Raw genomic sequence first — 16,831 nt, forward strand, 5'->3', positions numbered from 1 at the left:
CTTTTGAAGTCTAGACGCGAGGACCTTAGCCAATATTTTGTAAGTCAAGTTCATAAGGCTAATTGGTCAAAAATCCTTGGTGTCCTGTGCCCCTTCAATTTTTGGAACAAGGGCTATGAAGGTGGCATTGATTGCTTTGTGGATGACTCCCCTTTGGAAGAATTCCTCAAAGAAGTTCACGAAGTCAAGATGAAAGGTGCTCCAGATAAATTTGGAGGGTGCAATCGGGAAACCGTCTGGACCAGGAGCTTTGTCTTTTGGCTAGGGCATTAATTGCTTGTACAATTTCATCTTCAGAGAAGGGTTGCTCTAGCCAAGTAGCTAAATCGTCAGGGAGGACCAGGAAATCAAGATCAGCAATTAAAGGTCGTGGGCCAGCCTGGGCAGTGTATAGAGTTTGAAAGAACTCTATAATAGCTTGCTCTATTAGTGCTGGTTGGGCGAGGTAGCTGTTATTGACTTTAAGCACTGCAATAGTGTTGTCCCTTCTACGGTAGTTGGCTGTACAATGGAAAAAGGTTGTGTTTTGGTCGCCCACTTTTAACCACTTTATCCTAGATCTCTGGAACCAATAGATCTCCTCTTTTTTAAGAGTGGACAGGTAATCCAGTTTGGACTAGGTTCTGAGGTTAATTTCGGAGGTGTCCAAAGGTCTGGATTCTTCAAGGTTGGCTAGTCCTTGGATGGTATCCAAGAGGTTGGATTTGATTTGAGAATAGTTTCCAGGTACAGCTTTGCTCCAATTTTGATAGAAGCTTTGAGAAGCTGGATTTTAGTCTGGAGTATATAGCCTGCTCTACCCCTAACATGGGATGATAAGGAATCCCACCAAGTTGGTATCATAGTAGTAAGAGACGCCTCTTCTAGCCACGCTAGTTCAAACCTGAAAGGTTTGGACCCTCTTCTCACTATGTTGGTGTCCAGGAAAATGGGACAATGGTCAGAGATAGGTTTGGGTAAGACCAAAGCATGGGACCCTGGGAATTGTTCCTCCCAATTTGTGGAGAACAGGAAGCGATCAAGTTTTGAGAGGGAAGGGCATGATTTGACCAAGTGAAGTGATTGCCTTGAAGAAGAATATCGATGAGTTCATTCCTGCTAATGAAATCAGCGAAGTCCCTCATGTCCTGAGAGATGGGGGTAAGGGAGTTTCTCTCATAAGACCATCTGGTAACGTTGAAGTCTCCTCCCAAGCACGAAATAGGTTGTAGAAGAGCTGCAACGTAATCCAGTTCAGACCACCAACTGTGTTTGAGTGAGGCAGAGTTTGGCCCATAAATGGCCTTGAGTTTCCAGGGAATACCATCAGGGACACTAGATAAAAGAATGGTCACAGAGAAAACCCCTATATGTGAAGAAATGAGAGAATGGTCCATGGAAATCCAAACTACCCAGATACCTCCAGAAGCCCCATTCGCTGGTAGTGATACCCATTGAGTATGTCTTTTGCCCCAAATTTGACGGATGAGCTGAAGGGTAGGCTCTGGTTGTTTGGTTTCGATAAGGGCTAGGACAATGGGCGAGTGTTTGAGAACTAAACCTTTGACAGCGTTCCTTTTGGGTTGTTGTCCCAGTCCCCTAACATTCCATGTGACTATCTTCATGGGTCTGGAGGGGAAGAAGAGAAAGAGGCCAGCCTAGATGACCTCCTGGGGTATGAGGTTAGGAGAACTGATGGGGAGTCACAGGGAGGCTTCTCTTGAAAAGAGATAGAAGAGAAAAGACTAAGTAATTCTCTTTGTCATTTGAGTCTCACCTTTAATCTGCTTTGTGCATCTACTGTTAAGAACTTGTGGGCCGGTCCTTCTGGGCCATCATGATGGAAACCCATGATTTTGTACATCTCCTTCATTTTTGCTTCGATGTTGTTGTTTCTGTCCTCATCCGGCTCCTTTGTGTTCTCATGGGATACGGGGGGGGGCAGACTTTAGCCCTCTGTCGGTTCTTCCACCGATTCCAGTTGCACCTCTGTATTGTTGGGGGGCTGGAGTTCAGAAGGCAAAGGAGGAAGGGACTCAGAGACAGCCCCAGGCAGAGGGATAGGGATAGGCGGACCCGGGTTGGAGGAAGGGTGGGAAGATGGTTGGGCGATAAAGGGCTGAACCAAAGAAGAAGTGGGCTGCATAAGTGTGAGGGAAGGGGAGTAGGACGAGAAGAGGGCTTGTGCGTTAATCGAGGTAGGGTACTGAGGCAAGGGAGGGGACGAAAGGGATGAGGGAAAATAGGTTAGGAATTGATGTGTCTGAACAAAGGAGAGAGTAGCATATTGAACAGGGTGAGAGGGAGGCCAAGTAAAATGGAGCGTATTAAACTGGTGATTTGAACCAGGTGTGGGGCATAGGAGAGATAAATGCTCAGCATGAAAGAGATTGAGTCAAGCTCCGGGGGATAATGCTCCCAGGTTTGGGTAGTCACAATGCCTTGGGGGAGGAGGTTCCTGTCCATAGTGAGGAAATGACGAAGGTTGGAGGACTCCTCTGGACTAAGTAAAAGTGTGAGGATATCCGTGAGGCAGAAGGGATGATAGGTAAGAGAAAGGAGTGGGTTAGAAGGGAGAGGCACCAGAGAGGAGGAAGATGGAAAGGCTGGCGAACCTAATGGGAGAGGGGTTAAAAAGCTGGTGTCCCCTATCTGAGGAGGAAAGATCAGGACACGACCCTTCAAAGGGATGTGGTGGGACGGAGGACGGGGGTGCGAAAGTAGAGGGAGAGGGGGATGTGGCCACGTCGGCTAAGGAGGGGGAAGCTGAAGACGGCGCTGATGATAGATAGAGAGGGGAAGGCTGCGCGACCGACGAGTGTCGGTGATCAAGACGGCGGGGTTCTTTGAGTTCTGGGGGAGTGAAAACATGGCGTGACACGTCCGTGGGGTTAGGTGGAACGAACGACAGGGAGGTAGGGGTAAAAAGGAGGGGTGATGTGGCCACATCACCAGAGGGGGGAGAAGGTAGTGGCGATGCAGGTGACACATGGCCTATGGCGGTTAGGGCGGGTGACACCTGGAGAGAGGCCGCAGCCGAGGGAGGCAGAGCCTACGACAGATGGACAAGAGGTGACCGTTGAAGGATGTAAGCGGCGAGGGGGGCAGGAGGGCTGTGGAGGACGGCGCTGTCGCAGTGTCATCATGGGGGGTTGGTGGACGCGTGGAAACCTCAGATGACACTTGGCCCTGGGAAGCAGAGGGGAGCGGCAGGGGTACAGAGGAGGACGGGTTGGTGGGGCACGTGTCAAGCTGAGGAGGAGGACAGGAAGGTGTTTGAAATAAGGGGGGGATTTCGAGAAAGACGGGCCCGGGTCGTTAATGAGGCCCGAAGACAGAGAGAAGGGTGGTGAAGCACAGTTGGCCTCCTTTCCGGTTCGACGACAGAAGGTAGGTGAACCATCAGCAGGTGGGCCAAGGAAGGCAGGCTCACTATGGGTCGGGTCAAGAGTAAGCAGCGGTGCCGAAGGTAGAGGGAGCTGGGGGCTGTGGTGGCGTACTTTACCAACGGCCAGATCTGGAGGTAGGCGGCATCTCCTACGCAGACGAGCTTTCTTATAAATCAAGGTCCAAGGATCAGAGCAAGCATCCAGTGATTTAGCAGGGTCTTCATAGTGGAGGAAATGGGGAGAAGGAGGGGAAGCCGGGGACCAGGAGATCGACACTGGAAAGTAAAGGTCCTCAACTTCCATCCATAAAGCTTGGGGAATGTGTTTGGAGTCCAAAACTTCCACCAGCACTTGTATAGAACGTAGTGGGAGGGTTTCAATCGAAATCCAATGAATTGAGATGAGAGACCCACATGCTACCGCAAGATGTCGGAAGTTTCAAGAGACCACGCTTGGAGTGGGATATGGTTAAAGGTTAGCCATACCCTTTGCTTCATAATAGATCCCAGTTTGGGGGACCAGGACCGGAGGTGGCACTGAGCTCCATGGAAGGTGAGAGTTTTGGTTTCCTGTAAAGCGAGTTGGGCGCTTTTCGAAGAGGGGAAGCTAAAGAGGATATCGCCACTTGCAAGGCCTTTGCAGATAAGGTTTGGTTCCCCCCAATGATTTTGAGCGCCTTTTTCAATCCCTCTAATATTATGGCGACTAGGTTGGAAGGTTCCAATCAAGGACGAGAGAAGCTTAGACTTGTTTTTCACAATCTCCTCATGTGGGATGGAGATGCAAAAAGAGAGGAAGGGGGACTGTTCAGCAGGATGAGGTGTACTTTATGGTGGTGGAGCGGGGTTAGAAGAAATGATGGTGGTCGACTTGGTGGAGGCTAAAACCTGAGAGTAAGAAGCCCTGTGAGGACATGGGGGTGGTGAAGTGGCCGCAGATTTAGGTGGTGGTGGAAGGATTATGGGGTAACGATTGTAGATGTCGTTCCAGCATCTCAGAGGAGGGATGGGACTACGACGAGCCATGAAGCCTCTCATATTATCTTTCTCTCACATACATTGAAACCCAATCTTGTGTACATTGAAACCCAATCTTGAGCACCTATGAATCACAAATTTTGTGAGATGGAATCTGGATTACCAACTTCCAGGAATAGGAATTCATAAAAAACAATTTGGAACGAGAATCAAGAAATTTGGAATCATGATACCTATCTTTCGAGATAGCGATTCATCTTGGAAAATGCAGAATCGCGATTCCGAACCAGAATCACGACCTTCGTACACAATTCAAGTAACTACATTGTAAAAATTCTATATGACCAATGCTCCAACTCCCACTATCCCATCCAACCAAATCGCACGCCATCTTCGCCAATCACCTAACATGGTCCCTTTTTATTTCTCCTTTACAAAAAAAAGTGCAAAGAAAATTTAAAGAAAAGCATGAAAAAGAACGCACCAAATGGAAAATGCGAGAAAAATGTGAAAACTGTCACCATCCTTCTCGCTTCCTCCCTCCCTCCCTCCCTCCCTCTCTCTCCTTCCTTTCTTCTCCTTCTTTCGCTTAACCTTGATTTCTTTGGAAACATAAACCCTTCTAAAATCCCTTACCTATATTTCTACCATGGCTTTTCCAGGTATTCTTCAGCAATTTGTCCCCATCAAACTAGATTAAGTTTTCTCTAGCTCCAGACATCTTGATGTGACTAGCATCCCATTTCACCAAGAATTTCAACGTCTACTATCAACAATAATTATTATCTCAGAAAAACTCATGACCTACTTACCCAAAAAATAGAAAACAACAATGCCCTTCTTCTATTCAAAAGTTCCTTCAATTTTTTGGCATGAAATAATTCTCACAATAATACGCCTACCCAGACCATTACACCAATTTTATCAAAATTCTAACATTCAATGTTTAAGCAATCTCGATTCTGCTGATCTGCAAGCCTTTGGTTCAGCCTGCGTTGTTTTTCCACCTTCTTTTGAGATGGAGTTACATACTAGCATTCCTATGCATGCTTTTCATGGATATGCATCTGATCCAGAAGTATATTTGTCCTACAGATTGAGTTAAAATAAGCTTACAATATCTCCTCAGATAACTATCCAGTGCAAGTGTCAACTTGATGGTTAAGGATCTGAACCTACACCAATTGATGGCATCCCTCTCCTTCCTAACCATCTTAACTCTCATAACTCCTGAGACAACAAACTTACTTAAATGGCACAACTGACTTGAGATCTTCAAAGGTGTCTAGGAGAACAGACAAAGCAAGTTGTATAGTGTCCGAAACTTTCATTACATCTTAATCTACGTTTACAAGTTGGGAGTCTTGAGGTTATGAGAAGCATAACTCTTCATTTTCAGGTAGCAAAAATAAAAATCAATGTTAAGGCACATGCACATGATCAACACTCTTTGCAAACAAAATAATTGATATGAGTACTAAGGGAAGGAGAAGTATGTTAGAGAACATTCCCAACTGCATGATTGAGCATAAGAATCAACAGGAGAACATAAGTGCAAATACTCGAACAAAAATTGGGTGGAGCAGGGGAATCTTGTTGAATCATACTGGCAGAAGCATGGGTGTCTTTTCGGTCACAAAGGTGTTGACGGAGATGAACAGGGTTCCTAGACACTAATGTGGATAGAGCTCAAAGAACCTGTGAGATGAATAGAATTTGTTCCACCGCATTTATATGATTCCTTTTCAGGTGATACCAAAAAGCACTCCAGATAGCGGCATTTGAGGTTGTCGAACGAATAAAAACACACCAAGAAACATTGACAAGCCATAATTAGTAGAACAAATCAAACGCATTAAATAAATTCAGCATATTTTAAGTCTTGAAAGTGTTGAGGATCATAACCAGATGAATCACCAAGTTATTTCTGTTTAGAGTAGTGAGGCTTTCAGAAATCGATGTAGGTATGCAATTCAGCCATCTTATCCAGTTTCTAGAGTAACTACCAAATAACAATAGACATTTAGCCGAAACTATTAAAATTATCACATGCTCTTTTAGAATTATCTCAAATATTGTATCTCGTTTTATTGTTCTTCCCAGTTCTCTTTACAGATAACAAATCATCTCTATCCTATCAAATTCATTAAATTTCTGGATTTTAGTTCTATACACTTTAGATACTTTAGAAAACTCTATATCTGTTTTCTGTTAGTTTTTGAAAAGGTCGTTCCAGAACAACATATGATATTTTGTAAAGGCAATTTTCAATCTCAAGGCAAAGTGTTACTTACATGAAAGTTTTGCTCCCACATTGCCTAGAGACAAGTCTCTCCATGGCTTTATAAGTAGGAGAATTACTTAGTCCCACGAGGTTTGGAATAGAGAAACATTGGGGGTTTTCTGGATGCTTTTAATTTGTTTGCATACTTAAAACACACTCACATTCCATGGTATGTTTTGAGAATGGTTCACCAGTATGGAGCCCAAAATGAAGAGTTTTTCCAAGCCTCCGAGAACCTAGAAACCAACATTTTCCTAGTTAAAGATCATTGAAATGCTCCTCTTATTTTCGTTTTTTGAGTAGTGTATTCATTCTACAAAGAAGGCCACGGTTTTGACATTTCCACATAGCACTTCCAGAATATAAAAAGAATACAAATAGTTTTAAGTTTTAACTAGTGAAAAATAATCCATGTTCCCAAGACTTTAAATGTATTTCTTTTCTCTTTACGTTTCAATTATCATAACCTCAACTTATTTATTTTCCAAATTCAATGTTTAAAAACACGGATGTGGCTGCCTAGGCCGGTGACCAGAGACAAAGGTGACCTGCTTTTTGGGAAGTGCAAATCCTTGCGGATTTTTGGCCCCCCCACATCTCCCTCCCATTTCATTGTATATAGAAATGACTTTTTTTTATTTAACAAGTAAGTTTTGTATGTAATATATTGTTCAAAACGCAGAAGTCAAAAGTACAGATCAAATATAAACATTTAGACTTTTGAATATGAATTAAATAGCTAAAAATCAAAAGCAACATTAAAAAAATATAAAAGAAAAGATAAAAAACAATATTCAATCGATTTGAGGCAAATAAACTCCCCGGTGTACCAAATGTCTCTCTTTCACATGCCTACTCAGGTGACCAATCGCCTAGAACAGCTCATGCGGAACTTTTTGTGGTAAGGGCATGCAAAGAAGACCAAATTCCACCTGGTCGCGTGGGAAACATATGCCTACCTAAAAAACTTGGAGGTCTAGGGATTTGGACCCTTAGGAAACACAATTCGGCCTTACTCGGAAAATGATGGTGGCGCCTAGCTACTCAGCTTGACTCTTTTTGGACTAGAATCCTTCGAAGTAAATATAGAATCCTGGAAGGAGTATGGTTGCCAGATAATAGACAGTGGCCGAAAGCGTCAGGAGCCTGGAAATCTATCCTTACCTCTATCACACAGTTCAAAAGATGGGTACGTCTTCAGCGGGTCTGATCTTTGGCTGGGTCATACCCCTCTGAGCCAAGCTTTCCCAACCCTATTCTTGCTCGCCACAAACAAACACTCCATTGTAGCTGACGAAATGGTGCTAATAGAAGGCTGAAGAAATTGGAACCCTTCATTTCGAAGGCACCTCACTGATGAGGAAGCCTTACATTTCCCAACTCTCTCGGCAGCGCTATACTCAACTTTCATTCCCTTAAATGGGACTGATTCTCTGATGTGGACGCTAACTCCTACTAGCCTCTTCATGGTTGCCTCTTTCTATAAGAGCCTCTCTCAGGCCCCTACCCTTCCTACCAACCCTCCATCAGCCCTGGCAAAAGTCTGAGCGACCATTGCACCACCCAAGGTGCAAACCTTTAACTGAATTGCTGCATCCAACAAAGCTCTCATGGTGGACCAACTCCAAAAAAGGGGGATCCCCATCCCCAATAGATGTGCTTTATGTCTTTCTGAGGAGAAATCTAACCCTCATCTTTTCCTTCTTTGCAATGTTGCACGATTAATGGAGTATGGTAGTACAGCTGTTTGGTATCCAATGGGTCACGCCATCCTCGATCAAAGCCCTTATTTCTTACGACCTGGACTTAATGGCCAAAAGCTGGAAAAACTCTGTGGAAAGCTACTGTAGCTGCTACCATATGGATCTTATTGGTTGCAAGGGATAACAGAATCTTTCAAGGCATCAAACTACAAACCCCAGCTCTCTTTCATAGGGTCTCTACCTTGGCCTCATTTTGGGCTTCTAATCACCGGACATTCATGGGCCTTCCAAGGAACCTCTTCCATAGTCAATGGGAAAATATTCTTTACCACCAACCTAGAAAGGCTATTAGACATAACAACTGGCAACCTCCACCTGCTAGCAGCATTAAGTTAAACTTTGACGATTGTTCGATTGGGAATCCTGGCCCGGCTGATGCTGGAGGAGTTTTTAGAGACCACCACCAGAAAGTGCTCTTAATGTACTCTGAACGCCTCGGTAATGGTGACTCCCAATTCGCAGAGGCTATGGCTTTGCTACTATGGCTGAAAAAGTTCAACCTTTCTTGGGGATCGTGCCTCATTGTGGAAGGAGACTCCCAAAATACTATCTCTTGGGCAAGTGGGAAGATCCCTCCCCCTTGGCAATCACCACTATTTTTGATGAAATCTTTCACATTTGCAAGGATATGGACGTCTCCTGGAGGCATATCTAGAGGACGTCCAACGTGTTCGCAAATCTCATGGCGAAGGAGGGAGCTCGAATCCAAGAGGAAGAAAACGCCAGGTCCCACTCCTTTTTTGTCACGGACCACAGGCACACTTCGTAGCTTCAAAAGCGTCTTCCTTGGTTTTTGGTTTAATTTTTTGGAAAGACACTGTAAATCATTGTAAACGGGAGAGTTTTATACGCGCCCTTTTGTATATGGCTCATTGACGTATTTTTTACGAAGAGCTACCCCGTGGGGGCTCTTGGTCTTCTCATTTTTGTAACCATTACTGTCTCAGTAATACAATGTTAACGTTTCAAAAAAAAAAATCGATTTGGTGCCAATGGACTTTTTTATTGAATTGTTTCCCCAAAGACCCAAACTACATATTAAAATGGGAAAATAATGATGTAAATAGTCAATAAATTATCAAATATATATCATACAGTATCACAAAAAAAAAAAAAAATCGAATAGCAAAGAATAACATCAAAAGACATTGTGAAAAAAATAAATACATAACCTAATAAAAAATATTGAAATATAACAACCTTCTTGAAGTGGAATCGATATCAGGTCATACCCAAATGTTTTGATTCCCAAATCTCCTCTTTTACAACCATTAAAAGCCTCAAAAAGATTGGAGATGAATATCCATTAATTGCGTGACCATTCAAGGAGGTCGAAAAAAATTTCGACCTCACTACAAATCTTCAAAATCATGTTTTTCTCAAAACATTTCTCACTCTAAACTTTACTAACAAATTTTTATAAGCAAAAAATGGCCCCCAAAATCCTTTACGGGGTAAAATGACAATTTATCCATTACCTGAGTTTTTTTTTTGCAGCATTGGGCAATGCGGGCGCCTTCAAGGACCTGCCTTAAGCAGGACACCAGTCCATGATTAGGAGTTTTTGAAAAAAAACAGCCTAGGCCGCAAGGCGGCTGTTTTTTCATTCATTGTCCAAATTACTGTTCTAAAGTAACAATTCTTCTATTTTCATGGAATGCATGCCACAGAAAAATAAATAATTTTAATGGGCACCCAACCCAGCCTGTATTCTTGCACAGAAGCAACTCACAAGAACTAGTTGAAGACAAAAAGAAACTTATATCCTAAAATAAACAATAAAGGAAAAAATATACAAAACGAAATATCAATATCGCACTTTTGCAATGCCTTCGGTTTTCAAAGAAATAGTCAAAATCAAAAAATTGATAACGAAGCAATTATTCGAGCCAGCACAAAAGTATCCAGAAAAATCCTAGCCCCATGGAAATATCACACCGAATTAACAGAGAAGCAATAATCAAAGAGAAGGAAGCATAAAAATACCACTAGAGATGCTTGCCCTTACTAGCCTCAGCCTCGAAGCCCCTTTTGGGTAGCCTATCATCTTCTTGCCTTCATTGGCCACAAAAGCATTTGATACCAACAAGCTAGAAGAGCTCCAGCAGACTGAGCAGCTACCAATATATCAGCAAACAACAAGTGAGAAACGTACACTGAAACTGATACAAATAAAAGCCAGCATGTGTGTCGTCCAAGGAGAGAGAGTCAAGGCTTTTGAATCCACCGTCTCTTGCCATGAAAAAGGAAGGAAAGAGAGGCGATGAAGAATGGAGAAACAAAAGAAAGTGATGAACCTGGTTAAAGACGAGGGACTCATATCATCTGTACATAAAGAAATGCAGTTTCAGTCAGAGAATATCATAGTGATTTCGAATAAGAGTGAAGAAGAGCAAAGGCGTGAGCTGTTGGTGTCACATATCTTCGAAAAACAAAAGAGGTGTCGGTGTTATAGGGTGGTTGTTGTTGGTGCTGAGTCCCCTCATCCTGCAGAGCACAGCCAACGGAGGTTTCGTTTGCCACAGGATTGTGCGCCCAGCAAATCAGCAACGTCGCCTTTCACCTTTTTTTTCTTTTTTTATATAGTGCATGACTGCATGGTAATGATAATGTTGCTCGATCTTTTTAGTTTTTTTATTGAATTCATGGTACAGTTGTATTTGTAATAATGGAAAAAATTAGTGCATCTTTTTTCATATGAATTGGATTACTTTTTATTTTGGGTTAATTTTAGTAGTTTTGGGACCCAAAATTTGGGTTAATTACTTGTTGTAGAATAATGTGGAAAGGGGTTCTGGTTTCTCAAAAAATTTTGAGCTTTTCAAAATTTTGAGCTTTGCGGAAAGGGGGTTCTTGTTAATTATCCAAAAAAGTTTGTAAGTTAAATATATGTAATAAGATAGTATACACTTAATCTAAGTTTTTTTTTCTTTTTTTTTGGAGTTTTGTACCTATTAAAAAAAATCTATTGGACCGATTAGTACGGCTAACTGCCCTGTTAGTCCGGTTCCAGTTCCAACCGCTCCTAGACCCATACTCAGTTAATCGTTCTAGTTTGATTTTTCGAACACTTATTATACCACTTGTCATTAATACCTGAAACTTAATGGGAAGAATTTTGTTTATTTGGAGCAATTTGATATGATTACATAATGGTGTAATGATTGATTGATTAATATTCAGCTAAACATTGTGATGCTTAGTTTTGGTGGGCTTGAGTTACTCACATGAGTTCTCCCACGTTTTGGTAAATTTGGTGCATACGAACTCTTTCCTTTCCTTTGTTTGTCCATGAGATAATCAAGGTAGAAACTCTAAATTAAGGGCTAGTTTCGATGTCAAATAAAAGAATCTTGTTATTAAGGGTCAGTTTCGATATCAAATGAAATATTTATATAAGGCTGACGCCTGGACCACACAATATGTGCTACATGTTCATCTACCGTCTAATAAAAAGGGCAGTGGAGATATTGGAATGCATTTTCAAAGGAAACCGGAAACTTGAAATTGCGATTCCTCTTTTTTTTTTCATCTTGGACCTTTGTTCCCTATTCTTTTTCTTTACCTCAATCTCTCTACCCCTCTTTCCTCTTGTTCTCTCTAACACTCTCTCCTCTTGTTCTCTCTATCAAGCACTAAAGCACAATAAGCAGCACCCTCGCTCAAAACCTTTTATGTGCTCATAACTCCTCCATCTCCGCTCTCTGCACCAGTATTTTCTAGGGTTTCTATCTTTCCTTTTTGTTTCTCTCTTCATCGTACCAGTTTCTTGGGGGCCAAGATCGACAAATCTAGACTTTTTTGCCGTCCTCAAGTTCTGGCCATCAGGAGCACACTGAGAAGTACTCAACGGTGATTCTTTCTTCTCACCACGGTCTTTGAAGTAGCATATTTACGCCGGATTTCAAAATTACAATTCGTAGTTGCCAGAATCTAAACCCTAGCCCATCTTCCTCATCCATTATTTGATATGCTCAATCAGCTTAGGTAATGCTTGAACTACTTTATGCTATGAAAAAGTGAGGGGTATGAGATATCATGGTTAGAAAGCTTAGGCGAGATTTTATTTAGAAATTTTACGATCTCCCATGATTTGAATTAGTTTATATTATTGTTGTTTTCTTCACACACTCTCTAACTCTCTTTAGTTTTAGTGAGTTTCTAGACTAAACCATTTGGCATTAATACCTTAAACTTAATGGGAAGAATTTTGTTTATTTAGAGCAATTTGATGTGGTTGCAAAATGGTGTAATGACTGATTGATTAATGTTAAGCTAAACATTGTAATGCCCTAGTTTTTGCAGGCCCGAGTTACTCAAACGGACACACCCGAGTTTTGGTAAATATATAGAAGTAGCAAGTGTCTACGATATCATCATGCTAGAAACTCCAAATTAAGGGCCAGTTTCGGTGTCAAATAAAAGATTGTCATTATTAAGGGCCAGTTTCTATGTCAAATGAAATATTTATATAAGGCTAGTGCCTGGACCACACAATAAGTGCTACACGTTAATCCACTATTTAATAAAATGGCCGGTGGAGATACTAGAATGTATTTTCAAACAAACACAAGAAACTTGAAGCTGCAGTTCATCTTTCTTTTTTCTTTTCTTTTTTCATCTTAAAGCCTATGTTCCCCATTCTTTTTCTTTATCCAATTCTCTCTACCTCTCTCTTCAACTGTTCTCTCCAATGAACACTGAAGCACAACCACCACCCTCACTCAAACCGTTTTCCATATTCATAACCCCACCATTTTCGGTCTCTGCACAAACATTTTCTAGGGTTTTCATCTTTCCTTTTTATTCCTCTCTTCATCGTACCAACCTCTTGAGGACCAAGATCGACATACCTAGACTCTTCCGCCATCCTCAGGTTCTGACCATCAGGAACTCACTAAAAAATACTCAAAGGTGATTTTTCTACTCGTCACGGTCTTTTAAGTAGCATATTTACACTGGATTTCAAAATTACAACAAGTAGTTGCATGAATCTAAACCCTAGCCGATCTTCCTCATCCATTATCTGATGCGCTCAATCAATTTAGGTGAGGCTTGAACTACTTTTATGCAATGGAAAAGTGATGGGTATGAAATATCATAGTTAGAAAGTTATTGGGTTGGGTTTTATGTAGAAAATTTACGTTGTCTCATGATTCAAAGAAGTTTATATTATTGTTATTTTCTTCACCCACTATCTAACTCTCTTTTTAGTTTTAGTGTATTTATTGATTATACTAGTTGTCGTTAATACTTGAAACTTAATGGGAAGAATTATGTTTATTTGGAGCAATTTGATATGGTTACAGAATGGTGTAATAATTGATTGATTAATGCTCATCTAAACATTGTGATGCCCTAGTTTTTGGCGGGCTTGAGTTACTCAAATGGGCTTGCCCGAGTTTTGGTAAATATATAGAAGTAGCTAGCATCTTGGTGCATATAAAGTCTTTCCTTTCGTTTCTTTATCCATGAGATAATCAAGGTAGAAACTCCAAATTAAGGGTTAGTTTCGATGTCAGATAAAAGAATCTTGTTATTAAGTGCCAGTTTCGAAGTCAAATGAAATATTTATATAAGGCTAACACTAGGACCACACAATAAGTGCTACATATTAATCCACCTTCCAATAAAATGGTCGGTGGAGATATTGGAATGCATTTTCAAAGGAAACGAAGAAACTTGGAAAAATAGTTCCCCTTTTTTTTTTTTTCTTTTTTTTTCTTTCTTTCCTTTCTTTTTTTCCATCTTGAAGCCTATGTACCCCATTCTCTCAACCCATCTCTCCTCCTATTCTCTCTAACGAGCACTTAAGCACAACAACCACCACCTTCGTTCAAACCCTTTTCCGTGCTCATAACTCTGTCGTTTCTGCTCACTATATCAACATTTCCTAGGGATCCATCTTCCCCTTTTGTTCCTCTCTTCATCGTACTAGTCTCTTGGGGACCAAGATCGACATACCTAGACTCTTCCGCCATCCTCAAGTTCTGGCTATTAGGAACTCACTAAGAAATACTCAACGGTGATTTTTTCTACTCGCCACGGTCTTTGAAGTAACATATTTACACGGGATTTCAAATTTACAACCAGTAGTTGCCGAAATCTAAACCCTAGCCCGTCTTGTTTATCCATTGTGTAATGCGCTCAATCTGCTTAGGTGAGGCTTGAACTACTTTTATGTTAGGGAAAAGGGAGGGGTATGAGATATCATGGTTAGAAAGTCCTTAGGTTAGATTTACGTAGAAATTTTACGTTCTCCCAATATTTGAATTAGTTTATATTATTACTATTTTCTTCACCCACTCTCTAACTCCCTTTAGTTTTGGTTTGTTTCTTGATTAAACCATTTGTCATTAGTACGTGAAACTTAATCAGATGAATTTGTTTATTTGGAGTACTTTGATGTGGTTACAGAATGGTGTAATAACTAATTGCTTAATGTTCAACTAAACATTGTGATACCCTAGTTTTTGGCGGGCTTGAGTTACTCAAATGGGCCAGCAAGGGCCCGCCTGAGTTTTGGTAAATATAAAGTAGCAACAAGCGTCTTGGTGCATATAAAGTTCTTCTTATCCATTTTTTGTCTAAGAAATAAACAAGATAGAAACTCCAAATTAAGGGCCAATTTTGATGTCAAATAAAAGAATCACATTATTAAGGATCAGTTTCAATGTCAAATGAAAGATTTATATAAGGCCGATGCCTAGACCACATAATAAGTGCTACATGTTAATCCACCATCCAATAAAACGGGTGGTAGAGATATTGGAATGCATTTTCTAAGGAAACTGGGAAACTTGAAATTGCATGTCCTCTTTCTTTTTTCTTTTTTTTTCCCTCTTGAAGCCATTGTTCCCCATTCTTTTTCTTTACCCCATTCTCTCTACCCCTCTCTCTTGTTGTTCTCTCAAACGAGCACTGAAGCACAACAACCATCACCCTCTCTCAAACCCTTTTCCGTGCTCAAAACCTCTCTATTTCTGCCCACTGCACCAACATTTTCTAGGGTTACATATTTCCCTTTTGTTCCTCTCGTACCAGTCTCTGGGGGACAAAGATCATCATACCTAGACTCTTCTACCATCATTAGGTTCTGGCCATCAGAAACTCATTGAGAAATACTCAATGGTGATTTTTTCTACTCACCACAGTCTTTGAATATCACATTTATTCCGGATTTCAAAATTAAAACCAGTAGTAGTCGGAATCTAGGCCGTCTTGCTCATGCATTCTATGATGGACTCAATCAGCTTAAGTGAGGCTTGAACTACTTTTATGTTATGAAAAAGTGAGGGGTATGAGATATCATGATTAGAAAGTTATTGGGTTAGATTTTATATAGAAATTTTACATTCTCTCAGGATTCGAAGTCGTTTATACTATTGTTATTTTCTTCACTCACTCTCTCTTTAGTTTTAGTATGTTTCTTGATTAAACCATTTGTCATTAATACCTGAAACTTAATGGGAAGAATTTTGTTTAATTGGAGCAATTTGATGTGGTTACAGATTGGTGTAGTGACTGATTAATTAACATTAAGCTAAATGTTGTGATGCCCTAGTTTTTAGGGGGCTTGAGTTACTCAAGCGGGCTCGTCCGATATTTGGTAAATATATAGAAGCAACAAGCATCTTAGTGCATACGAAGTATTTGCTTTCCTTTGTTTGTTCATGAGATAATCAAGGTTCAAACTCCAAATTAAGGGCCGGTTTCGATGTCAAATAAAAGAATGTCATTATCAAAGGTCAGTTTCAATGTCAAATGAAAGATTTATATAAGGCTGACGCTTGGACCACACAATATGTGCTACACATTAATCTACGGTCCAATAAAATGGGTGGTAATGATATTAGAATGCATTTTCAAAGGAAAGCAAGAAACTTGAAGCTGCAGTTCCTCTTTCTTTTTTTTCTTTTCTTCTTTTTTTTTTCCATCTTAAAACCTTTGTTCCCCATTCTTTTTCTTTATCCTATTCTCTCTACCCTTCACTCGTCCTATTCTCTCTAGCGAGCACTAAGGTACAACAACCACCACCCTTGCTCAAACCCGTTTTTGTGCTCATAACCTCTCTATTTCCTCTCTCTGCACCAACATTTTCCAGTGTTTCCATCTTTCCCTTTTATTCTTCTCTTCATCGTACCAGTCTCGTGGGGACCATGATCGACATACTTAGATTCTTCCACCATCCTCAGGTTCTGGCCATCAGCAACACACTGAGAAATACTCAATGGTGATTTTTTCTACTCTCTATAGTCTTTGAAGTAGCATATTTATACTGGAATTCAACATGACAACTAGTAGTTGTTGGAATCTAAACCTTAGTCCGTCTTGCTCATGGATACTTTGATGCACTCAATCAGCTTAGGTGAGACATGAACTACTTTTATGTTATGAAAAAGTGAGGGGGTATGAGATAACATGGTTAAAAAGTTATTA

The 16,831-nt window shown here is 40.8% G+C and overlaps 1 protein-coding gene across 12 annotated transcripts in view; it reads right to left on the minus strand.

The window, feature by feature from the left end:
* LOC18437336 (uroporphyrinogen decarboxylase 1, chloroplastic) overlaps positions 1–10,946 on the minus strand; it is a 61,629-nt gene extending 50,683 nt beyond the window's left edge. For 7 of the 12 annotated variants that reach the window (XR_016051007.1, XR_016051006.1, XR_016051008.1 and 4 more), the window contains exons 1-2: positions 10,690–10,946; positions 10,379–10,509 (exon numbers count right to left, since the gene is read on the minus strand). Coding sequence is in view for 3 of the 12 variants with exons in the window: in XM_088860431.1 (XP_088716557.1) it covers positions 10,379–10,509; positions 10,690–10,712 (154 nt within the window). In the remaining 9 variants the exon portion in view is untranslated. Of the gene's footprint in view, positions 1–10,378; positions 10,518–10,547 lie in introns of those variants that run through there. The other 5 variants (XM_088860429.1, XM_020669054.2, XM_011626217.3 and 2 more) reach the window with 5 other exon arrangements.
* Positions 10,947–16,831: the final 5,885 nt, after the last annotated feature.

This window comes from Amborella trichopoda, chromosome 3, assembly GCF_054954075.1.
Source record: "Amborella trichopoda isolate Santa Cruz 75 chromosome 3, AtrichopodaSantaCruz75HAP2 v2.0, whole genome shotgun sequence".
NCBI lineage: Eukaryota > Viridiplantae > Streptophyta > Magnoliopsida > Amborellales > Amborellaceae > Amborella > Amborella trichopoda.